The sequence below is a fragment of the Thalia democratica genome, chromosome 2 (genome assembly GCF_965202585.1).
Source record: "Thalia democratica chromosome 2, ktThaDemo2.hap1.1, whole genome shotgun sequence".
NCBI lineage: Eukaryota > Metazoa > Chordata > Thaliacea > Salpida > Salpidae > Thalia > Thalia democratica.
This window is the reverse complement of record NC_139166.1, coordinates 54,915,128-54,941,770: the sequence shown is the minus strand read 5'-3', so window position 1 is coordinate 54,941,770 and position 26,643 is coordinate 54,915,128. Positions and strand designations below refer to the sequence as shown.

At 28.2% G+C, this 26,643-nt stretch overlaps 3 protein-coding genes across 3 annotated transcripts; all 3 read left to right on the top strand.

Moving 5' to 3' along the window:
- The first annotated feature begins 294 nt into the window (after window positions 1–294).
- On the top strand, window positions 295–553 carry LOC145830295 (uncharacterized). Its single transcript, XM_082938254.1, has one exon. It carries the CDS (start codon window positions 305–307, stop codon window positions 551–553), a length of 249 nt encoding a protein of 82 aa, XP_082794380.1. The 5' UTR covers window positions 295–304.
- A 2-nt stretch (window positions 554–555) lies between these two features.
- Window positions 556–2,680, top strand: LOC145830294 (SANT and BTB domain regulator of class switch recombination-like). Its single transcript, XM_082938253.1, has one exon. It carries the CDS (start codon window positions 556–558, stop codon window positions 2,404–2,406), a length of 1,851 nt encoding a protein of 616 aa, XP_082794379.1. The 3' UTR covers window positions 2,407–2,680.
- A 1,574-nt stretch (window positions 2,681–4,254) lies between these two features.
- On the top strand, window positions 4,255–26,643 carry LOC145828726 (sodium-coupled monocarboxylate transporter 2-like). Its single transcript, XM_082936481.1, has 11 exons — window positions 4,255–4,270; window positions 4,407–4,648; window positions 17,933–18,121; window positions 19,846–19,965; window positions 20,079–20,233; window positions 22,062–22,202; window positions 23,403–23,621; window positions 24,450–24,723; window positions 25,131–25,309; window positions 25,561–25,664; window positions 26,462–26,643. Exons 1-11 carry the CDS (start codon window positions 4,255–4,257, stop codon window positions 26,641–26,643), a joined length of 1,821 nt encoding a protein of 606 aa, XP_082792607.1.

Genomic DNA, 26,643 nt, shown 5'->3' with positions numbered 1-26,643 from the left:
TTATAATAAAACAGCATTTTAAATTCATACTTATTAGTTTGAAAGATAACCAAAAAAAAACAAAGCATAAAAAACCTTCAAGAAAAAAGATAAAACATAAAGTGGTTTATAAGCAACTTTGAATAATCAATATATTTATATTATTTGTTTTTATTAAGATAAAACGTTTTTAAATACTGTATTAAACTTAGAGTGAACACTTAAAAGTGTACCAGTAAAGTTCGTACCACACACCAAATAAACTCTGTTTATATGACTAAAAGTAATCTAACCTTCCACATTCAAAACAGTTTTATACACTAGCATGAGCAACGGTTTTCCTCATCATCACAAGAAAGTAGTAGTTGAGGAAGAAGAAGAAGACGAGGATGAGGTGGATCCAGTAGACGAAGCCATCAAGAAGACGGGCTGCACCGAGCAACACAACAAGGTGCAAGACTGTATATTCGACCACAAGGACTGGAGAAAGTGCCAGGCCGAAGTCAAGGAGTTTAAGAGCTGCTACGAAAACTATCAGAAAGCCAAAGAAGCAGCAAGCAAGAGCGATCAGTAAGCATGAATCGTTTGCATTTTGATGGCAGCGATGTTTTGTCATCTGTCATTAATGATTTTGGTTCCTTATCAACCAGAATTAACAGCTCAGTTTTACCAAATAGTTTTATGTCTGATAGTTATAAAAATACCCTTCATAATTATATTAGCAATTACTGTTCATCTGAAAACAATAGAAACTTAAAAAGAGATATCCAACACTCAAAAACACATTCAGTGCCTCCAAAACATTCTACTTTGAAAGACAGTCAAGTTTCTGAAATAGCAGCAAAAAGTTTTTATGATGCAGATGACAGTTACATCATCATTCACGTGTGTGATGAGGCAAAAAAGCTGAACAAAAACTTCAACTGCCCGAGAGACCTGCTCGTCAAAGAAATGAAGTATTTTGCACAGTACTTGGTTTTGGACCATCAGCAGCTGGAAGAGGTCGACATTTCAGTTCACTGTGACGTGGAGATTTTTGATTGGCTCATGCGCTACGTGAAAAGGTCCACTAACCTCATAGACCAGTCAGAAGTTCCAAAGCTCGAATCCAACAACGTAGTTTCCATACTGATCTCATCAGACTTTTTGAAAATGGACAGCCTCGTTGAAGAGTGCGTTGCCTTCTTCCACAAAAACATGTCGGCGGTTCTGTCCACCCCCTGCAACATGAACTGCATCAACAAGCAGCTGTGCGCCAAAATCGCCAGCAAGTTTGACCACAACGAGCTGGAGCAGGTGAGGGACAGAAAGGACAAGTTCAAGAGTAAGCTGTTTAAACATCTCATAGAGCGCCTTTTCAAACAGTCCGAAGAAGAACTGGTGTTGATGAGGTGCGGTAAATGCAACAGGGTCATGACGAGGGAGCAGCGACGCAAGCTCAAGTGTTGCGGTGAGAACATGAGGGTTGACGCGAAGGGCAGGATAGTGTACGAGCATCAGGCGGACAGGTCCTGGGACGTCAACAGCTGGATCCTCTCCCTCCACGAGCAGCTCAAGTCGTGGAGCCTGGTCTACTGGAGGATTTGGGGAACCGTCAATCATCTGTACTGCTCCTTTTGCAAATCCCATTTCCAGCTTTTGGATTATTCCAGCTGCAGGTATCACAGAGAGAAGGCGCAGTTTGAAAAAGGTCAAGCAGTGGGAGTCTACCCCTGCTGCAGTCAGGCTGTGCTAAGGTTTGATCCTACAGAAATACAAACTGGCTGCTGCACAAAAGATCATAAAATTTTGGTGTCAAGCGATTCTGAACAACAATTATTTGATGATCTGTTGAAGAACGTTGATTTGGTGAAAACGGATTTTGATGAGAACTTTTACTTAGACTCTGACTGCATCAACGTGTTTGCACCCGAAGAAAAAATGTGCCTCGTAGACAGTGTCAATTCTCCTGTTGCAACCAAAAAACCTGTTGCTAAGAAATCGCCTCCCAAAGTTCCTGTCAACAAACTTGTTCTCGACTCGGAGGAGGAAGATGACACGGAGGAGGAGGCTCCCATCCCAAAAAAGGTCTACCCGCCACCAAAACAGGATCCGTCCAAGTCCCAGAAGCGCAGGTCAAAACGATCAAAAGACACTTCCGTGTTCGGGGAATTCCCTTCAAAGCACAGGTGGGACACTAATCTGAGGAACCGGCAGAACCAGGACTTGCAGAGGGAGGACGACCGGAGGCGGATGCAGCTGATGTCAAACCGCCTCTCCAGGGAGAATATGAAGAGGACAGATCAGAAGGAGGTACACGGTGGGATGTTCGTCAAGTTGGAGATCGACTTCCTCAACACAATAAAGGCGCAGCAGCTGCACGAGAAGAAGAAGAATAGAGAGGCTGATTTGAAGGAGGCGAAGAGCAAGTACAACCGCGCAAAGTAGTAGTTCTTTTATAATGATTTATTGAATTATTTTCTTGTTCTAGTTTAATTCGTTACAACTAATCTTGGATTATTATCTTTTAAATAAAATCTTAAAGTAGTTTCTGGACAGTCTGAATTACATCTTTACCTTTTTTTTGTTATGTTTATATTCTTACAATACTTACAACCTCATACGATCCAAATAAAATATTTTTTAGTAATTTTAATTGAATAAAGTTATGTAAATTATTGCTACCCAGTACAAAATTTTATTTAACCCAATAAAATACTCTGTACTATTTATTGTATTTCATAAATTTATTTTTATAAAAAAGAAAAATTAATTAGAGAAATTTTTAACACTATTATGTAACAATTCTCAAAAGTAAATTCTTTCAAGTCACATTATAAGCAATTTAGTAGAAAGAGTTTAAATTGAATCTTGTGCGCTAGTTGTATACAGTTTTTACCATGTATAATTTAATGAAAATCCTGTTCAATTTCGTATCAGTAAATATTGAGCTAAAAGATGAAATAAACCCGTAACCTTTAAAGTTAAAGTCAAATTATACTTCAATGGTCTTGGACCAGTTTTATTTTGTGTTATTTACAGCTTGTTTGTAAAAGATTGTAGAAGTCTTATAACAAAAAAGTTTTGATCAGAAGGAAATCAAATTTTTGTAACCTACCTCTCTAAAAACATTATACCAGCTCATTTTCAATATTATACTACAATACTTTTTGTTTAAGACTATTATTCTGTCAAGGTATAAGAACTAAACACTAATTTGCATGTTTTAAAATTTAGTTTTTAGTACAGCTTCAATTATTTAATTGAAAAGTATAAGTAAATCCACAACAATACTTATAAGATTAATAATAATACTACTTATTCAGGTCAACTTACAGTTAATTATAACCCTTCTTAATATTTAGTTACTTATAGCTTACATTTAAACTTCTTGTTAATTTTTCAAAAATCTGCTTAAGAATACAGTTGGTCAGCAAAAAAAACTAAAAAGTTTCATCCAGTTAACAATAAAAACTTGGAAAGAAGTTTAGGTGTCTGTGAGTTCAGATATTTAAAACCATCTTTTTTAGTTATATATTTTTAAAGAATTAAGTTATTTAATAGAAAATAAACGTATCATAAACTTTTAAGTTATTACATAGGTTTAAACTTTCAAGTTATTACAAAGGATCAAATAAGTCTATAAAAGGATATTAATGACATTATAGTTAAACTGTTAACTAGTTTTTCAGTGAATTTTTTTTAAACTAAATTAACAAAAGCAACTTTTTATACAACATATTGTCAGAACAATGCGTTTCGCAATCTAAGATCGAAAGTCCTACAACCATTAAATTAAGATTTCACTTATTTTAATCTGTCCTATGTACTTGAAAGTCTATATAAAAAAAGAAACTCGAATGTAGAAAATTATTTCTATAGCTTTGTTGATATCACAATTTTAAAACTTAACAACGACTTTATTTTTTATTTGCCATAAACCAATGACTGATTTTTTTTTAAAACCTACAAAGAACATTTTAGCTGTTAAACTAACCTGCTTCTATATGGCTTTCAGAGCAAGCAGTTATTAGACAAACTTCACCGTTATTTTGTTGCTCGACGCAAACGCTTATCGTGTGACTCATTCTGAAGTTCTTTTCCCACTTATAGTTGCCCCACACTTTGGTGAACTCAACGTATTTGACCGTCAGCATGCACTTTTCTAAGCCTGGACGATTACGAAAAACGCCCATTTATATTTAGAATTTTTGAAAATCTTTTCGATCTGTTTTTTTGTTTTTAGTTTGTTTCCACGCAGCTTTGTCACTTTTCGGCTAGTTTGGTCTAACTCATATGCGGATCGCACCCTGTGTCTGGTCCTGAGGGGCTGATTTTTGGGCCCTTTTTGAAATTTTTATTATAATTTTCTCGTGACTATTTTCTTCTTCGTTTTTTTCTATCATTTCTATTTTAGTTAATTTCATACAAGGTACATATTCACTCAGTTTTGCTTTCCCACCTTTGCACCCGGGCTGCCTCTTGCCCTTCAGCATCGACTCACTCTACTCCACCACCACCTTATTCTACTCCACCACCGCCTTATTCTGCTCCACCATCAACTTATTCTGCTCCATCGTCACCTTATTCTGCTCCATCGTCACCTTATTCTTCTTGTTCAGCTCTGTCCGGTTCTTGCGACGACAGATTGGGTATACCACTGACCCCTAAAGTTTCCTCCAAACAAAAAGTTATGACCAAGTGTTTATATCAGTATCAACTATTTGTCTACACTTTATAAAAAAGTAATAATAGTAAGTTTATAGAGAAAAAAAAATTCAAGATTAAATTATAGCAAATAATCAAGAATAAAAAGATTGAAAGGCATAACAAGGGAAAGTTAAAACTTTAGATATTTACTTTTTACTAGACGTCCTTTTGTGTTTATAATGAGTTTAATTCTTTCTGTTGAATTATCGGCCGAGGTGTACATCGTTTTCTGAAAATTTTTAGCCACTTCTCTCAGAAAAATATTTTTAAAGCATCACATTTCAACAAATAATAGAGTAGACATCTCCTTGACATATTAACACATACCAAGCCAAAAAATCTATAAGATCTAAATCAGATGATGAAAGAGAAAGTTCACATGTCTTTATTCCATAAACTTGAAAAATTAAGCTTTTGCCAGTTTTGAGTTTTACTCAGAATGGTAACTAATTTTGTTGGAAGGCCAAAGACTAACCTTTGAAACACATTTTGACATCTTTAAAAGACAGTGGTTTAATCAAAATAATATTGGTGTACATGTCTGTGTCTATTTTAATTCCTGTTGAAAAAAGAAGAAAGATGACTTTCAAGGTTTTAAAATCGCAGCCGAAAGTGAAAACGGCTTTTATTGTTGGTAAACTGTTCTCACAAAATATTCACCGACTCTTTAAAACTTTGCGTTCATTCTGTGTTTCTGATTGCTAATCAAACTATAGTTGTGGAAAACTTTTCAAAAAAAAAAAAGAAAAAAGCGATCGCTTTATTTGCAAGCCTTCAAATCTTACATTCTACTACATCTTTTCTTGTGGACTGGTGTGGACTTCGTACCGTAAAGTTTTGTATTTTTTGTCGTCTTGTAAGGAAGCTGATTTATGTCATTTGTAAAGATTATTTTTGCCAAGTGCTAAGCCACATTCAGATAACTTTCGTCTGGATAATTTCAGTCCTATTTTGTATCAAAAAATGCGTGGTTTTACACTCTGGTCTTCAGATGCACCAAGTTTCTTAAATATTTTCATAACATACTATTCTGCTGTGCATTTTACTTTTTTAAAGAGCTTAATAATTTCTGAGTTTTTCCTACCCTGAATTAAGCTGATGTAGTCCATCTTTTGCTAATTTATAAAAGTGAAGGAAGATTGTTATAGGAATTAAAATTAAAAAATAAGACAAATAGTTAGACTTAATGCTACTATAATTTGAATTTAGAAAAAAAAGTGATGTTTATTTTTAAGGTGAAAAAATTCAAAGACTTTTAGCTTATTATACGATAAACAGTTATTAGCGTTGGCTGTATTAACAACCAAAGTATTTATTTTATTTTTTTCTCTCAAATAATTTTTTGTAAACATTAGTTTTAGCAATGTACTTAATATACTTTACTTGATAAATGAATAAATAAAAGTTCTCTAAGTTTATTAATCAAAAGGGTATAAATGTTTATATGGTGTAATTAACATTGTATTTGGTATAGAAAAGTTAGTGCTTAATATAAAACAATCATAAAGTAAAGCTTAATAAAGTTTATGTCAAGTAGCTTTTACTACTTAAGAGACCTGTATAAAAACTTTAGAAGAACTATATTTGATAATTAAGTTATGTAACAACAATTTAGAATACAAAATCTACCCTGAAGCAGTACGATGACAGTTGCTTTCAATAGAATAACTAATATTAATTTAAAGTTTATTGTGTGGTAATTGAGTTATTCTGCTGTTTTGTTTTTAACTGATGCTATACAGACTTACTATACTAGTTTAGTCTTATTAATAAAATAGTTCAAACTTTAAAAAAATTACCCAGGAAACATAACATATGATTAAAACATATCTGAATCCTGTTCATATCAAACAAGGAGCACCAAAGATAATTAGTCCTTGACAAGACGTTAAAAGGTATCTGTGGTGTGCAACTCGATAACCAAAAAGTTCTTCGTGCACCACGTCCTAAGACCAAATACTTTGAGCGTAATTTTTATGTCGTTCTATAAACAATATTAGTAACTTAGAATATTTAAATAAAGATGTATTTCGCTTTTAAAACATACATCTTTATAGCTTTTCATAGCGAAAGTTGAAAAACTTATTAAGAATAATTTTGAACGATACTTTTTTAATAATTGGATTAATACTTTTACCTATCATAAAAACTGTTCAGTTTTACAACCTTTTTAAAACAGTGCTTTGTTAACATTTTAAGATATTAACTAACTGCTTACTTTCAAGAATATTAAAAAAGCAATAACTTTTTAAAAATTATGTAAATTTAGCAAGTTTTTGTGGCAATTAACTGCAGCAAATTTTAACGAACTTTAAATTTTCTGTCGTGTTAAGTATAAAAACTCAACATATTTAAAAAAGATACATGAACTAATGTAAGTGTAAAATCCATCTCGACATAATTGTTACATTATAAGGTAGTTAATTTTACTGTTGTTCAACAATTGAAGCTTACTTCTACTACCTTTTAAAACGAACAAAATTTAAGAACAAGTTTTTTTTTTATATTCATGAATTTTTTTAATTTTAAGTCTCGCAGTAATAAATATAAATTTATAAATTGTACCTATCGAATATCGACTACTTAAATTTAGTTTAATTTTAAAGTTGTTAATTAAAAAATAAAGTTTTTATAAGTAAACACAGTTAAATATCTTGCAAAGTTCTTTGTCGTTGTTTTAAATAAAAAGTACTATAATTTTTATTTTATACCTAGGAAAAAAGAAACTGTAATTTTCTAAAAATTTTAGAAACCTTTTTTTCACTAAAACTAAAAAAAGTAAAGTAAGACTCTTTTCGTAGGTCAACTAACATAATGTTTATCTAAAACTTTTTTGAATGGTAGAATGCTTTGTAATAGATTACCATAAAAGAAAATAAAGTACAAACAAGTATTAATAAAGTTAGTACCAGCCATGATTTCAAACTTAAACACGAGTTTTAATTAATTGCCACACATTATCCTTCCATGCTATAGAAAGACTCAGTTTTTTAGTAAAACATTCCATTTTATAAAGTGTGCAACTTTAACAACCATGTAGTGATTTCATGCTGTAATTTCTTAATTCTATAGAGTTGACTACCATACTTAGAGTGCTAATTGAAGCCAGCAAACTTTTAATTGAAAATGACACCAAAAATTAAAAAGATAAGTATAATTTTTCTTATACTTTGCTGATTTAGTAAGTTGTTATTTACTTTTATTAAGTATGCATCAAAACTTTAACTTTATAGAAGTAAGTTAGACAAGAGGCTTATTGTTATATTTTTTTACATCCATTTGCAAAATTTGACTACTTATAACAAATGATTAGTCAAAAGAATAAAAGTTTGTTGAACATGAAAATCAATTTATTTTTTCAAGAACAAAAAAATTATTAATGCTCACAAATATGTTCAATGGATTGGTTTGTAAAAAAAACGTAATGTAAGTTTTATTTAAAGATGACAGTATATAAAAGTATTTGTATTGCATATTAAGTTAAAAATATTCAATTTGATATTTTTTTAGTATTATGGCTGTAATCATATCTGTTTTTTTTTATTGCTTCTTTTTAAAAAAAAGCTTTTCATTTGACCTTGGAAAAAATATTCAATGTTTTGCACAAAAGTATAACTTTTTATCTTATCAGCAGAATACTTTAGCATAAATTTTATATTGTTAGGCTTTGTTTCAAATGCTGGCTTTTTAAAACTTAAGATCAACCTATTTAAAACTGAATCAGTTTTAGACTTCTGTTCGTATCAGCTTTAAGTTAAAATCTTGATGTCTTACTAAGTTGATAAAATATTTAAATCTATTGAAAAGTTATATAGCTAATTTTTTTTATGAGATAAACTTTTTATTAATCTAAAAAAGTAATTGCAACCATAGTATTCAAAAAACACTTTGTTTTTCTTTAAAATGCAGGTAAGAAAATACATATTAAGTAGAAGTTGTTATATTTTAGAGAATGCATTAATACTGTAAGTTGGCGTTCCTAAGCTAAGTATCTGATAAAGACATAGTTAAGCCATAGTAATTAAGAAATAAAATTATTTTTTTGTAGATTTGAACTATTAGCCTCAAAATTAATGTATGCTTTACGTAATTTTAAGCTGAAAAAATTATGAATTTAGTCTTAATTTTTCTTTAGTAAATAATATTATGTATAGTAAGACTAAAGTTTTTTAATACTTTTCAAACACTTAAGTTTGATTTATTTATTCCTTAAAAACAATAGAGAATTCAAATTGTTGACAGAACTTTTTTCCAGCAGCTTAAAATATTGATTTAAAACTTGAAAAGTTGAAAAGTTTACAGTATTTCTATTCTCTTATTCTTATATATTTGAAATTATAAAAATAAAACATTCATTATTAATCAAAACTAAATAAATAGAACAAAACTAATCGTAAATAACGGGTTTTATATGTCTTAGTTTAAGTAAAATAAAAAAGTTTAGAAAAACTTAAGAAAAAATAATTTCAGATAGAACTTTTTCAAGTTAAATATAACTTTGAAAAAACATCAAAACTACTCAGCTTTTATTAATTGATTTAAATTTTCAATTATTATTTGTTTAGGTAAAAAAAGAACAATATTTTGTTCTTCTAAAGCAGAGTTTCCCAAAGTGTGCCATGTGGCCCTCTAGGGGGCCACGAGCAGCAAAGGGGGAAGAGGGGGGCCATAAGCAGTAAAGGAGCCACAGGGGAGCATGAGGTCATAACTTAAAACTTACACTAGATATTCTTGAGTTGCAGATGAAGAGCAAAAAAAAAAATTATGTGTATTTTATGAGAAATCTTGTTGAAGGGGGCCATTGCTTTTTCAATTTCTTTAAAGGGGCCATTTTAAAAAAGTTTGGGAAACCCTGTTCTAAAGTGACATTGAATATAAAATAAAGTTTATGAACAAAGCAGTTTAGGCATAAGTTTTTAAATTCTCTTCAGTGTTTATCTTTAGCATAACTGTAAAAATAAATTAACTGAGGTTATTGTTTAGTTTAAATATGAAAAATGCAACTTTTTTTAACGAGTTTTGAAAAAGTCTTAAATATAGAATTTTATGAAATAAAACTTTAACATAAAGCTGCATTTTAAATAAGATAAAATTTAAACAAAGTCAAGTCGTTTGTGATTTTAATATCAAGTGGGATTTAAAACAACCAGTTATATAAATATAGCTTTATAAATTCCTAAGATGTGTTTATCAAAAAAGTATCTATATTTAGGTACAAAAATGCCAAAAAAAAGTAATAAAGAGTTTTTAAGGACTTTTTTAAGGACTTTTTTATAAAATTTAGTAGAAAACTTGGTTGAAGACAGAGAAAACCTCTTTAAATGAATCCAGAGACTTTTATAACTTAAAAAGCTATGATGAATAGCATTTCATTTAATTATGTACATTTAAATTTGTAGCCAAATACTCTTGTTGACTATTCTTGATAATAAATAAATAGAATTACGTATTTTTTTATTTTTAGTATTTAGTTTCTGTAATAAGTTACTTTATTTTAAATGTAAGAGGCTATTTAAACCGAAAAAAAGAACTGTTTTAACATATAAAAAATCATAAAATGTTAAATTAAAATTAAACATCTTATCTAAAAGTACAAACCAGGAAATATAATAACTAATTTTTCTCAAAAAATATAAGTAATACAGTTTACATGATTAAAACTTTATAAGTCTTTTATCTACTTAAATTAAATTTATGTTAGTTTAATTTTTGTCAAAGTGTTTTTATACCTTTTTTCGGTTAAAATAAAACAAAATTTTGAATTGGAAAACTTAACAATTTATATACTGTTTTGTAAAAACTTTATTCCGTCCAATCTTCAAGTTTGTTTTGTTCACAAAAGTTTTTAAACAAGTTAAACCACTTCAGTTTTCTTACAAATAAAAGAGAACAGTATAGCTGACATGCACAATGCAAAAGTGAGAGTAAAATTTCGGTTTTACCACATTAATATATCTATGCATGCTTTAAAATTAATTTATCTGAACTTTTAGTTTGCAGTTTAAAATGTGTTTAGGTTTAACTTTTCAGCGTAAACGTAACTATTTAAATTAAAACAGGCTGATGACACCTATTTCTTGAACTTTTATAAACATTTTTTTTTTGCAGTTGAAAATAACATGTACTTTTAAACCTTATAGGTTTTAGGTAAAAAAAACATAAAATTCTGAAATACATACTATGAGTTTATAAAGCTGTGTAACAAATACTAGTTATTATTATTCGAAATTAATTTTAGTTCACTATTTAAATTCTATTGGAATTTTTTCAACAAACATATATTTTCGAAGCTAAATTTAGCAGCAGAATGCCTTAGAGCGACGTAATAAATAAATAACTAATCCTGGATGTTAATAAATTCTGATTTCAAACTGTTTCAAAATTTTTAATTATCTTTTTTTTCTAATTAATTTTAAAGAGTAGTTGCTTAAAGCATTTAACTTAAGATGAAGTGTTTTTAATATTCAATTACTAATAAAACATTATTGAACTTATTTGTATAAAAGTCATAACAACAGTCCAACTAAAATAAAAAGTTAAAAAGAATGCAATGATTACCATCCAAATTTTTATTGGACTAATTCCTCAAATTAAAAAAAAAGTTAAAGTTCTTATAGATAAAAGCTTATATTTGTAAGTTATATTTTAATTTTAATCTTTGATTGAAACTTATTATACCGGTTTTTGATACTCTAATATAAGTCAAATAAACTAGCGTATTATGTAGGCAATAATAATTTATAAATATCTATATTTGAACATTTTTTGCTTGGTTAATTAAATTGTCTAGATGTAAAACGAAGCTTTTTTACAAAGTATGAAAGTTACCCAAAGCTTCTTATATTGATCGATTTCATTGCGAAGCGATAACTTCAAAATCGATTGACGCGTTTTTCTCGGCTCAACTATATCCCTAGTCAGTAATGTGCGGTCAAAACAAGGGAAAAGCTGAAAAGTCTTGAGACAGAATTGCAAGTTCAAGATTATTGATTGTGAAGCAGTTCTGTTGTTTACAGTGGAATGGTGCAATAACTATTTATTAACATTTAAAACTGGAAACGTTACTTATACTAATTGTCTTTTTTTAATGTGTATAATTTTTTTAAAAATTACTATACTTCAGTATCATTTATCGAATTTTGTCGTAAAATTTATAAATTAAAGTTAACAGTTTTTATTTTATAAAGTTCATAAGATTGTGAAACTGTTAGAAAACTGTTAATCTTTTTAAAAACGACCTCAATGTTTTTGATATGATTGTCTGCTTCATAACATTATTAAAAAAAACTTCTCTTGATGAAAGCCTCACAAATTACCATGCTATTCTATCAACTTTTTTAAATATTTTCCTTTGATTTAAACTTTTTTTTGTACCTACGTTTTAAAGCTAAACAGACTGACTGAACAAAATTTCAGAAAGTATTTTTTAAATACCTATTTAACGTGTCAAACATAGTTATTTGTGTTTTTTTTACTAGAGCACTTGCTAAAAATTTTCAACTTTTAAAAACTACTTAAGGTTTTAATTATTTATAATATCTATTACCCAAAAAATTGTTTTTATACAAAAATACTTTATTAGAATTACAAAGTTTTGCTGCCTCTAAGATATGAACTAGTCTACAGAGTAAATAGTTTTAAAAAATAGCAAAACAATTACTATACTTCTTTCGGCTTAAGTCAGTTCTAAAACTTTTAAGTTAGTATTAAGAATATGGATACTAAGTTATCGTTTTTACTTGTGTTATTTTAAAGTATCTATTTGTTCATTAAAACATGAAAAATAAATTAAATGACCAAAAAATTAAAGCAAAACTTTTTTGTAGAGCCTAAATTAACTATCTTTCGTTTTTCAAAAGACTTTTTTTCAGCCATCTAATACAATTTTCTATGAAACTAGTTTTTATTTCAAACTCAGTTTTTTATTTCTTAGTTCAAACTAAAGATTTTAAAGGATATTTATTTTCAAATTGATCCTGTAAATCCTGGTGATACTGTTATTGGAGTTGCTTTTGTGCAACGTTGAACTCAGGCATCAAAACCCGAGTCACTTAAAAGAACAACACACGAAGAGTAAATATAAGACAAAGGTTTGATGTCAAGTAAACACCTATATTTAGAACTTGTAATTATAAAACAATTATTAATAAAACAAAATACTCAAAAAATCTCACAAAAGATATGTTAAATTATTGTATATTATTAAATCAATTAAATTTTATTAAATATTAATATATTAAATTCTTAGTATACAAAGAAGGGGAATAACCTTTTAAGTTAAATAAACATTTATAAAAAATACGACTAAAAAATTTGACACATAGTCGAAATGAAATTCGAGGTTAAAAATTTAAAAAGGTTTAGAATCTCCAAACTTGGAACAAATAAACTTTTTCAAAGTTAACAAAACCATAAAGTAATTTTTGGTGAGAAAGCGTAAGGAAAATGTAATTATTGACAGTTTTTAAACATTGATAGAGTTTATTTAGGATACAGTTAAGTATTGTTTTAAGTGTTTTGTTATTGATTTAATATTTTTTCAGAGTTTTTTTCTTCAGTTTTGCTGACAACTATTCTAACTAGAATATTTTTTAAAGTTTTGAACTGTACTCTGCCACACAAAAACACACTTTGTGGTAATCAATTCGACAAACTTGTCCCACAAACTCATTCAACAAACTCAGTTTGGTCGTGGAAAAGAAATTTGCTACTGGCTTTTTTTGATATTAATCTTTGTTTCAAACTAGGGGACCAAAGTTGGGTTTTGGAACGAGTTTAATAGATATGGTAGAGATTAAAAGAAGTAAATAGAAGCAATATACTGTATGTTTAGTAACACTTATGCTCTGGAAAATATGCATTGATAATGCACGTCTAATTAGAAAAAGTAAAAGCAAGTTTAATATAAAAGGTTACATTAAGTGTCATTTTATACATTTGGGCAAAATGAAAAAATAAAAATAAACTTTCATTGCAACAACGATTTCGAAACTATGGTAAACGTTTTAGTAAACTTATTAATTTATGTTTAATGAGAATTAACGCGGTGTGGAATAATAGCTTGTTAAGTAAAAGTTTTGTTTTACTATTACAATTAGAAGACTAAACAGACCTGCTTTCTGTAGTATGAGCAGTTTTACGTTAGTGGTAGTTGTGTTACATTTAAAACTCTTTAAAATTTGGTAGGATGATGCTTGGGAAAATTTTATAGTTTTTTTAAAACCATAGTTAAAAACAAAGAAATATGTTATTTAAAGTCAGCTTGTAATTTAGATTAGAAGATAATTAAAATAAGTAGATAAGGAATAAGTTGTTTATAAGTTATAGATCAAAAATTAAAATAATTGAACAGAATAAATTTAGTTTAAACTTTTAGTTCTACAATACTGCCATAGTACTTCAAACCATTAGACTCTGCATGACAGCTGTAAGAAATTATATGTGCTAAGTTGTATATTAATTTTTTATTAAGTTCATAAATAGATATACGACATAGTTTGCTCATGAGTTTTATGAGAACTAAACCATTGTAGTTTGTAAACATTTAATGAGTTTTTACAAAACTTATACAGATGTATTTATAAACGCTATAATAATCGCTTGCATAGATTATACTACTGTCTTATTTTGATTAACTAATACTTAGGTAGAATTTCTAGTTGTGGTAGCGATATTTTAAATTGTATTTACTTAAAACAGTTTTTTTTTTAAAGCCTTAAAACATTTTGAAATACCTATAATGTTTTAAGAGTACCGATATAAATACAAATACTTTGTAAACAACTGTTTTTACTTTTATAGAATTGATTGAAAATAAGAACAACTACACCCAATTCTATTTTTACAACTATTTATCTTAATAGTATTAATTTTATTATTTCAATTGTAAGCTTACGTTTTTAAGCCATCTGTTTATAAATAAAAAAAACTGTTTATAAATAAATCTAAAAACTCATATACCAGCAAAAAACAAATTACAGATTAAAACAAATACAATATCGTTATAGTTATATACTGTTTACGTAACCTTACTGGATTTTACAATTACGCAAATAGCTTAAGGACTTAAAAAAAGTTTTAGTTTTAATTAAATATTTAATTTTTCACTAATGTACAACTTTTTTTTATCAAACCAAAAATAAGTTGTATAGATTTGTCAAACAAATATTTATAAAAAGTTATTAATTTTTGTAATATTTCAGCTAGACTGTTGTACGCTTCGTGTTAAATGTTGGTTAAAAGTAAATCCTAAAACTTTATATTTTTAAAATTTAAAATTTTTAATAGTTTTTAATGAAAAAAAGCTTCAACTCAGTTTAAAATAAACAACAACGATTAAAACTGAACGACTAAGAATGTATTGGGTGTCCTTTACTTACATTTGTTTCCGTTTTCAGCCGCCAATTAATAAAATCGAAAACAAGTATCACACTTTTACCACCCTTGACACATTACAGAAAACTTTGAAGTTTAATTGGAAAGGTTTAGCAAATGACTTATCCGTTCAATTTAGCGCGACATTAAACCTACGAAAGTCTGTTTTAAGTTAATTTAAAGTCTACCTACTGCTTTTTATTGATTTTTTTTATGTTTTAAAACGTAATTTTTTTACATTTTTATACATATAAATAAAATATATGCTTGTTGATAATTTTTCAAAAGTAAAAAAATTTACTTAAGTAAAAGCCTTAATGTTATTCTTATTGAACGGAATATAACGATTAAGACTTATAAAAAACATGCTGAACAAAGAAATAAACTAATTTTTTTCAAGTTTGAAACAAAAAGTTTCTGAAAGTTACAAGTGCTCGGTGTGAATTTTAAAGGAGTTTTTTCTCTCTTGCACAACTATTGCATAACAGCATTGAAACCAACAGCCAATCGGAAGCGAGAAAAATAAAAGAAAAAAAGATGCACGATTGAGATGGTGTCGAGTAACGCAAGTTGGCAAACCACAAACTCTAATATCTATAACTTACCGGTGAAAATTACAGAGTTTTTCAAAAAAACCATTAGACGAACTTTGAAGGCTTATTAAAGAAAAGATTTAATGTTAACTTCCTTGCAGTATTTATTGATAATATATGCTTTATTTTGACTTTTTAAACTTAGTGTGCTGTGTTTCAAATAGTATTTATGTTTTATACTTAATTAAATGTTCTTTGTCAAAATAAGCTGTTTATTTAGGAAAATTTTTCAAAAGTACTTGAAAAGGAGTAAAGAAAGTTTTTTTTTTATTGAATGGTTTTTAGCGCAAAGTGTTTATAAAACAAAAGAAAACTTTAGTTCTATCGTTTTGAAAATAGTACAATTTAAAAAATAGGGTAACAGACCAATTTGTTAGGCCAAAAAATCCTTAACTATCTCAAGATACAAAAGATTATATCTACAGAAAGCTGAAACCAAGAGCAATTTAGATATAATATCAATAGTAGTTAAAGTACCTAAAAGTTTTTATAATTCTAAACAAATTCTGTGTTGTTGTTTTAAATAGTGTAATTTTTATTATTGTTATGCTAGTTATGGTAAGCCTGCCTTCGCAATTACTTTTTTAAATCGATAAACATTTAATTTGATTATTAGAGACTAGTCAAACTTTCAACAGTTGCATTCAAATTTCCTAATTATGTTTTAATTCAAGACCACTGTGTACCGTATAAAATGAGCGTTGTCTTTGTTGCAATAGTTCTTGTAATTATATGTCTAATGTACCTACTTAGTATAGAGAGTTTTGCATTTAATCCTACAGCTTTTATTCGCGCTGTATGATATTAAACTGAAAAATTGTTGCAAAATTTATGTTTTTATAATCAGTAGAACAGTTACACATATGCTATGTATATTATTATATTCATATGTTATGTATATAAATTATTTGATTTTTTTGATACATTTTTTTTTTTTAATATTTAATATTGTAAAGTTTAATAGTCTCATTTTAGATAGAGTTTTTCGTTGTAAAGTTTAAATTTTGACTGTAAACTTTTTTTCTTTTTTTTAATTTGTAGCTAATTATAAATTTTATTAAGTTGGGTATGCAACTTGATGACCGAGAGGTCTTTTTGCGTATCCAGGTCCTTGAACCAAAAAAATTTTGAGTAGTTTTTCGTTTTTGTTCAATAAACCACTATTATACATTATGCACAATTATGTAAATGTAAAACTTGTTTAAATTATATAAAATGTGGGTTGTTGGCAAAGAAAAAAAATAAGCGCAATATTTGTTAAAATCAGCAATACTGACGAAAAGTTATAGATTAGAAAAATTATTTAAATTTTAAAACTTATTTTAGGTAAACCTTTAAAACTGCAAAAATAAAAGGACAACAATGGAGTCAGAAAACTTTGGCGTAGTAAACTACATGGTGTTTGGAAGTAAGTACATTAATCAATCTAATTTTTACTTTAGCTTTTTTTTTTAAGTATTTTAGTTTTTTAATACTACTTAAAAATTTTAGTAAAAAAAGAAAAAAATAGTTTTTTGCAAAAGCAGAAAAAATAAACAATTTTTTTGAAGTGGTTGCTTATTTAAAAGTAAGTTTAAATTTATTCAAAACAATTGTTCAATATACAGTAAATTGATTAATTGAAGCTTAAAAATCAAAAGCACCTATTGATTAGAAATTCAGCTTTTTTTTTATTATTATTTTCATTCAACAAAAAAACAAGTATTTTTTACCAGTCTCACTATGTATTGCTGTGCTAGTAGGTGTTTATCAAAGTTACAAAGATAAAAACAATCATTCACTGTCAAACTTCTTCTACGCTGACAACTTGCTTTCCCTGTAAGTTTCATTATTAAAAAGTAGGACTTAGCAAATGTTATATTTTTAAAAGTTTCTTTGAAAAAGTTTTAAAGATTATTTTTCGATGATGTATTTAAATATTTGATGTTGATCGTTCTACATCAAAGCATAAATAAGTATAAGTTTGTGGTTATTAATTTTGCTTTTTATGTTAATCTATAAATTTCATACTAAACTATTTTTTTATTTTTGTTTTAAACAAAATGATTTTATTTTTATTTTTGTTTTTGATTTTATCGTTATGTATCTTTCAGTTTAAGTGGCCTTCCATCATATGTACAATAACTTGCACAAAATTAAAATTATTGTCAAAATAAAAATATTTCGGAAATTTATATATGTTTTTTTTATAACTAACAATTTCATAAAAAACGGTTTCGCATAATTTTATTCTTTCAAAACTAAAACAAACGTTTACACTTTTCTGATTTAAAAAAATAATTATTTCAAACACGCAGATTCCGATCGGAATTTCCATGGCCGTCACGTTCGTCTCCTCGCTCACGGTTCTGGGGCTTCCCGCGCTGTCGTACGACAACGGAACGGTCGTGCTGTGGATGAGCTTCGCCGCCATGGTCCAGTTCATTCCCACCTACCTCTACTTCATCCCCTTTTTGCACAGAGTCAAGCTGGCTTCTGCGTACGAGGTTCGTCAGGAAATCTAAAATATACACATGAGGTTTTTGTATGATGCTATATAGTTTTTTGCCATTGTATATATTTTTTTCACTTGATACTTACACGCAACAAGCCAACGAAACTTTCAAGCGTTAGTTTTATTTTGGCTAAAAAGTTCAAAAATTAATGATAGCTAGTGTCTTGTGTACTTAGTCCATCAACACTTGTAAAGACCTTACTTTAAATACAGACCCGGTTTCTATACTCAAAGTTAATAAAATATGTTTGATTGAAATATTTTGTTGAAAATAAACATTTTTCATGATTTTAAAGGCATTACAAACAAGTATTCATATTAACTTTACTTTTAAGCTTTTCTAACCGCATATTCTATCACAATGTGGTTACGTCTCAAGTGCTGTGGGTTCTTAACTATTTTTTGATGTGTTTGTATACATTCCATATATTAAACAATTGCTAATTGAAACAAACTTTATTTTGCAAAATAATAAAAACGATGGATTTCACTTTTTAAAATGCGAGAAGTGCAAAACAAAAGTTGTTAGATGATTATTAATTTTTACAATGAAATTATCATTATGTTTATCAAAGTTTTTCTCTCAGAACAAAATTTATAGTTTACAGTTTCGTTATGAGCTCTGATCTACAATTACTGTTTGTTAGAGTACAGATAAATTTTCAATAATAATTATACTCCGAATTTAAAGGTTTAAATGTTTTTAAGTTGGTGAACGCTTAAGATTTTAGAATGTCAAACTAAAGCTGAAAAAAAAGAAGACTTGAGTCTAAAAGTTATGTAAATAAACTTATGCATTTCGGTTTTTGAATTTTGATTTTAATATTTAAGAAAGGTTATTTAATCATTTTGTGTTTACCATAAAATATGCGTTAATTATAAAACAGTATATAATTATTTTTGTTTTCAAACATTTATTCAAATTTTGTCAGTGACAATTGTAAAAAAAAAATATTTAAGTGCATATTAGTATTTTAGGCCAGAAAATATTAAAAAAAATATTTTAAAAGTTTAAATGTGTAACTTTGTTAACGTAATTTAATTAAACAGTATAAGCTTAATTTTCAAACACAAAATAAATTCATTGCGCTAGTCTACTTACAACAAAAATTATCTACAGAGTTCTACTGAGTCTTAATAACTTGGAAAGCAGTACTACTTATTAAATAGAACTGTCAATATTTTTAAATAAATAAGGATTTTTTAAATTTTTTCAATATTCCCGAAAAATAGTTTTGTTAGGGTCTCTTATCTTCAATTACAATAAATTATTAACAATTAATAAATTTAGAAAATTTTAAAATCGAATTATACATTCTTTAGTTTACAAACTAGTATTTAAAAGAATGTGATATAGTAGTTGTTATAATAAAGTTTGTTTGATATTTTGAAACTATGTATTAAAAAGGTAGCTAAATGTGTTAAGAAAACTAATAAAACTTATATATATTTATATATATATTATAGTATTTAGAAATGAGATTCGATACGTGGGTAAGAAAAATGGCATCTTTTTTTCAACTTATAAACCAGGTTAGCTATTTCGGATATATCTAAACAGTAAACAACTTATGCAAAAATATGTTTTTCAAAACATTCCTTTATTTTTCTAACTATGCAAAACGTTTAACGTTTGCAAAACCTGTAATCTCGTAAACACATTGTTTAGCTTTTACAGAAAGGCAAATTAAACATCAACTGAACATGTTTTTATAGACATTATACATGTCGGTAGCTGTTTATCTCACATCTCTAGCGCTTGAAGTGGTTGCCCCAATTTCTTTTCATTGGGGTGTGATCATCACTTGTTCCGTGTGCACTTTCTATACGGTTTTGGTGAGTTTCGGTTGTCAGACCTTTTATTTTTTAAAGCTTTTGTTTTTTTGTTCATCGTCAAAAGTTGTATATTTTATTTTTACTTTTTTTCATTTTTAAAATATTAAAAACAGGGAGGAATGAAGGCAGTAATCTGGGTGGACTTCTTTCAAGCGTTCATCATGGTTTTTGGATGCTTTTCCGTATTCATAACGACGTGTCTAAATGTTGGGGGCATCAGTAAGGTGTGGATGGCGCTAGAAAGAGGCAACAGAACTAATTTTGCAACGTTAGTTTGAACTTTTTTTTGTGTCATAGTTTTTAAAAAGTGGTTTATATATTTAACATAAAAAAATCAGTAAAATTTACTTTTAAGAAAGATAGTTTCTTCCTGAAAGTTTTGATTAAAAACAGTACTGCTTTCGTTAAATCTGTCTTTATGTTTTGGTCCTTTTACAGTTTTTGTTAGTTAAATGCAAATTTTACTTTTTTTTTTTTGTTTAAAACCTCAAACTTCCAATAAAAAATTTAAGCCTGACAAATTTAAACGAAGTTTTATTATTTATTTGCTCAACTTTTATTTCATGAGTCAGCTAACTGTTCTATAAATAAAAACTATAGTACAGGTATAAATTTGAAAGTAATTTCATTGCAAAATACCTTGAGAGACTTTAACTTATAACCAAAGAAGCTTATAAATTCAAATAAACAAATCATCTGTTTATTTTTGATTATACTTAATAAAATTCCTAAAAATAACGGGACATGTTTACTAATCAGCCTTTTTAAGAAGTATACTGAAAACATACTTAAATATGTGGAATAAGAGAAAATATATTTGTACAAATAAACAAAAAACTGTCTTTTAGTAAATCCTTTAACTTGTCTAATTACTGTTACAAATTCTTGGTTGCTGGCAGAAAATCTATTGTTTGCTGGGCTGTTACCTTTATCTAAATTAAGGTTGTGAACAAATTTTTATTTCTAACGCTTTTCGTATTTGGCGTGAAAATAGGTTTTAAAACAGTTTTTTGATTAACAGTTTAATACAGACTTCGTCTAGTTAAAACTTAACAAAGCAGAAAAATTATGTCTACCAGACAATGCTTTTAATGAAATAAACATACACCTGTTTAACTTTTTATACGTGTAAGTATGGTCCTTGTTTAGATATTTATCCCTTATTGTGAGTTACACTGTTCAACTGTTTTGTTATTATCCTGGCTAGACTTTTGCTAATAAATTGCTTTAAAAACCCACTACTAAAATTATGTTTAATGCATACCTTTTCAGGATTTAATCAGCTAGTGTTTATTTCATTTAACTAAACAAAAAAATTTAATGTTCTTTAAATTGTTTTGTGACAACAACTATGTTTTTTAAATGAAAATCCGTAAAAAATAACGGTTAAAATAAGCGAAATGATTCATAAAATTTCAATTTATTTGATTTTTAAGTAAAACTTCGACAACTAATTTTATACGAACACTTGGTAAAAAACCAATATAGTTTGCGTTTAATATAAAACAACAAAAAATCCTTCAAGTCAGTCTGTACTTAAAATGATTAATATAATTATATAAAATTGAAAGTCTGAAAAACTTACTTTAGTCAAAATAAGGTAAAAGTCTTAATCCTTTCTGCAATTTATTAAGTTTTTTTTGTTAAGCACATTTGTTGTTAGGTTTTGGGTAACAAACTTTATTTAAACACGGCAGTATTATAACTTCAGTAAACTTTTATAAAAACTCTTTAAAAATGAAACACAAACTACATGTGCTAAAAATAGAAAGATAAAAGTTTTGTTTATAAACACACTCCTTTATGAAAAACATCTCTAATTATATTTCAAATGATACTACTTTAATAAATTCGAAAACACAAAAATAATTTATCAGATTGCATTGATTTTGTTAATTTTTAGGATACTTTGGTTTTTTATTTATTTATTTTTTACATGAAAATTTTATAAAATATTTATAAGCCTAGCTAAATTCTATCTGTTCTTACTTTTTCAAGTTCCAAAACAAATAAGTGCTTGTGTTTTATTTCAAGTTAATGTTTATTAAAAGTAAACAACTTAGTAGCTATTTTCAAGTAAATCTATTTTGACGCAGGTTCAACCCTGATCCAACATTCACCTACTCTGCATGGTCGATTGTGTTCGGACTGGGCATCAACTGGGCCGGAGTACCAATTTGTAGCCAAACAATAGTTCAACGTTTACAGTCGTGCAAATCAGAAAGAGACGCTAAAAGGTCATAAAATCAATTTGTTATGCAATGCAAAATTTGTCTAATTTTTCACATGTATTTTAGTGATACGTGGAAAAAAAAACTCACAAAAACACGCTTGAGTTGTATAAATCACTATTACACCATTAAATTGAAACTTTAACCATCCCAGATAAAAATTTATGTTTATATTTGCGTTTCTTTAAAGGAGTAAAAACACAAACAAAGTTTGTCTAAATGTTATTTTTTTTTTTTCAAATATTTTATTTTCTTCAGTATATTAAATCTAAATAAATTCAATTTAGTATTATGGTTTTTAATAAATAAGACAATGATAACTGTTTATAAAGATTTGTTTTGAGTAAAATTTATTTTATGTCTTCAACAAAAATATTCATTTACTTAAAAAAATATTCAAGACTCAAACTTCATAACATTATATATTTCATGCTTAACTCATCATTTATTTACTAAGTAATAAAAATAAGTTTCAAATCTAGATAATCATATAATAAAGCAAAGGGTAATTAAGAATATATAAGTACTTCTAATTACAAGGCAACTAATTACAATGCAACAATATTTATTTAACAGCTTCAGATATTACGAACATAAATAGAGAGTTAACTGGCAAAGTTAAGTAAAAACTAGCTTCCCTGAATAAAAAATGTTTTTAGTATTTAAATAATAAATTGTCTTTAAACTATAAACATAAAAAAAAACTATTAGAAAACTAATGTTTCTTAAAAAAAAAAACAATATGAAATAAACTTATTATTTATAATTATACAAAAGTTTTTTGTATATACTTTTTACTCTATAAATACTAAAGCTTAAGTTTAAGATAACAGGTTATGGTGTACTTTGCTGTTAATTTCAATAAATTATAATTTATAGAATTTTATATTCTTTTTTTGACTTAAACTATCTCAACAAAAGTGTTGTTTTACATGTTTCAGTTTTAATTTTTATTGCTTGTAATCAATTGCACTAAAACTTTAACGTTTTTGTCGTGCAAGCTTTTAAAACTATTCTATTTAAAAGTACTTTACAATCAATTATTTATTTTTAAGTGCCAACAAGCAGTTCTTACTTAATGCACACAGCACATTTCGTCTGAGTCATTGTCGCTTGCCTTCAAACTCCCTTTGCATCAAATTACTCAGCTTTAAAAACGCGCCGAAAATCATCGGAGCGTAATTTTTAGCGCTCTCACCTTTGCAGGGCGCTGATGGCGTTCGGGTTCATACTGTGGGTGCTTCTGTTCAACTCGGCGCTGAACGGGGTCGGCATGTACGCCTACTTCGAGGGTTGCGACCCGCTCGAGTCCGGTGTTTTCAAGGACAGGAACCAGTACGTTCCGTACTTGGTGGTCAAGTTGTTCGAAAACGTCCCCGGCATGGCGGGACTGTTCGTTTCTGCTGCCTACAGCGGCATGCTCAGGTTCGTTTCAATTGTTGCAACGTGCACCATTTTGATGGTAGCTGTGTCGTTTGAATTGTTTTTTTTTCGATAACTTTGTTTGAATTTATTTTAAATGGTTAGTCTTTCTAGTCATTTATTTTTTAGAAGTCGTCTAACAGGACTTTTGTAAGTTACTTTAACAGATTTTTTTAAGTATGACGCATTACTCTGCTAACGAGGAAGGTTTTAGAAATGAATTGCTCAACTACATCTTAACAGCTAAATTTTAAGCATGAATAGAAATTTTTAAAACAGTTTTAGTTCGATTTAAAACCTTTAAAAAGTCTAAAACTAAAGAATTAAAGCAAACATACTTACATAAAACATATTAGATCATACTAAATCATTTTCACACTTGAAAGGCTTTTAAATAATTTAGTTGCGAGTATTAGAACTTAAAAACAACAGTACATATATTTCATAAGTTTTTTTTAATGAAACATATGTACTGTTCTTTTTAAATTCCAATTTTTCAATAAACTGTATATAAATGTACGTATTTAGTATGACAACAAACACTGTTTACGTACGTTCAAAGATAAATGTTTAAGCATTCTAAAGATAGTTATGAAGTGTTGTAAACAGTTTCTCAGGATAGTTTGAAGGTTGAACATTAAAAAAGAAATGTACATAAATAATATTCACTTTCTTTTTAAAAGTAAAACACCTAAATACCTAAAACACTAAAATACCAAATTTAAATGTCATACTAAAAAACTACAGATATAACAAACACAAACACGTAGTTTTAACCAACAACTTAGTTTGATTTGGCATGTAAAATACCAACTTATGTAAACTCAACAGCACCGTTTCCTCCGGTCAAAACGCGCTTTCGAACATGGTGACCGAGGACTTCGTCCGTCCCTGCGTGAAAACAAAGCTGGCGGAGAAGAAGTGGCTGCTGATGAGCAAGGCGATCGGGTGCCTGCTCGGCGTCCTCATCATGTGCGGCACGTTCCTCTTCTACGCCCTCGGCGACACCGTCGCCAAGCTGGCGTTCACCATCGACGGCATCATCACCGGCCCCATATTCGGCTTGTTCCTGGCCGGACTCTTCCTGCCCTGGGTGACCACGTGGGTTAGTGATTTTGCGGTGATTTTTTTAAGGTTAATGTGTAAAACGTTTGTTTCTTTAAACAGTTTGAGTTTCAATTAGCAATCAACATTTAAACCAGCGTTTCAAAAGGCCTTTTCATTATCGCCCACAAGGTAGAAATTAAATTGTATTACATATTGCCTCTTTACTAGTTAATTATACATTCACTTTTTTGCCACATTACAAGCTCTTGTCCCTGATCTTGAGCACAACTACACGTATAAAAGAATTAAGAATATTTGAAATTAAACAACTTTCGTGTCATTTTTATGATAAAACTTTAGACTTTGTGTTGTATCGTTTAAAGCCTAAAACAAATTTAAATGTTTTAACCTCTAGTCAGAAATCGACTAATTTTAACGTTTAAATTCAGCAAATTTTCCTTCCAGGGAGCAGCTTGCGGTTTTTTCTGCGCCATCCTGACAACGGCCACTATGTCCATAGGAAGGAAGGTTTACGGAGCGAGAGAGGGTTCAGGAATTGACGTCCTGCCACCTAGTGTTGAAACCTGCGCAAATTTCACCGCGCCAACATTGTCACCTGTAATTGTCGAAAGTACCCCGTACAGGTAGTTTTTTTTTTCATTTCATTTTGTATAGTTTTAAAATTAGTTTGAAAAATCAAAATAGCTTGTGACCTAGATTTTTCATTTTATTTACTTTGAAAAAATTTAAAAGGTTTTAGTATTGTTTATTTTGTTATCTGACTTAAATTGTATAACTTTTAAAGTTCTTCAAAACTTTTCGCATAAATTTTAACCACTTTGATCAAAATTCTAACAACTTTTTTATTTGAAGTTAGCAATTAATATAAATACAGGCCAGCTATAGCAGACACACTATTTTCAGTTTCTTATTTTTACTACGGGCTTGTTGGAACTTTTATGTGCACAACTCTTTCATTAGTCTTCTCACTCATCCTAGGTAAAATTTTAAAGAAAAATAACTATTATTATTTAAAATATCCGTTTAGGAAGAAATCGATACTTATTTCAACTAACATGGAAAACGGGAAAGTGTAAAATACAAAGTAGAAAGTATCAAATTACTATCTTTGTACTTGCTTAGTTTAAAAACTTGTACTGTTTTGTTTTAAAACATATTGATTTTTATTAAATTGAATAATTTAAAAAACTTAGTCCGTTTGATTTTTACTTGGTTGGTTTGATTTTCTTTAAAAACTTTAAAAACAATTTATTATGAAAAAGTTACTATAAACTTAAAATTTTTTTACAAAATTAAAAGAATCAAAAAAAAAAACTAAAAACTTACAATTATCTAACACAGTTGAATTTGAAGTTTTGGATGTTGTTAATGCTAATATACTTTTATTTGATTATACTAATACTGTATTTTGCTTTAGTTACATTTTAAATATTCTAATATAATAGCATTACTTTAAGTATATAGTTTTTTTAATTCAATTCTACTAAAACTAAACTGCTTTGGTACGAGTCGTTACTAATTAAAAAATAATAGGCAATATGTGCTATAAAATAAGCTACTTAGATAAATGCAATTCTACTCTGTCATTTATAAAGAAGTAAAAGTTGAAAGCTTACTGCAAAAATTATAATTTAATTAAAAATTAACATATAAACCTAAAAACTTTAGTTTAAGTTAATTTACCTTGAAAACAAAAGTATTTTTGGAAACAAACAACAAAAATTTGTGTTAAGATTCCTTTTTTAGCCAGAATGTAGGTTAAAAAATTTTTACAGGTAAAAACGACCCAAAAAAAATGAACCCACTGTTGTTTATGCCTCTGATCGAGAACAAACGCTTACCGGAAACAACTCAAAAAATTTTCCGCTTTGGAGTACCTTGTGTTGAAGAAAAGGAGCAAGAGTACGTAGAGGGCGATGCGTTGAAAATAAAGCAGAACACATGCTATCAAGCTTGA

Bases quoted from the DNA above. Each gene is read 5' to 3' on its own strand.
- LOC145830295 (XM_082938254.1), top strand. From the start codon at position 305: ATGAGCAACGGTTTTCCTCATCATCACAAGAAAGTAGTAGTTGAGGAA.
- LOC145830294 (XM_082938253.1), top strand. From the start codon at position 556: ATGAATCGTTTGCATTTTGATGGCAGCGATGTTTTGTCATCTGTCATT.
- LOC145828726 (XM_082936481.1), top strand. The intron at 18,122-19,845 runs GTTCGTCAGGAA...ATGTTTTTATAG, and splicing joins AGCTGGCTTCTGCGTACGAG to ACATTATACATGTCGGTAGC. The intron at 24,724-25,130 runs GTTAGTGATTTT...TTTTCCTTCCAG, and splicing joins TGCCCTGGGTGACCACGTGG to GGAGCAGCTTGCGGTTTTTT.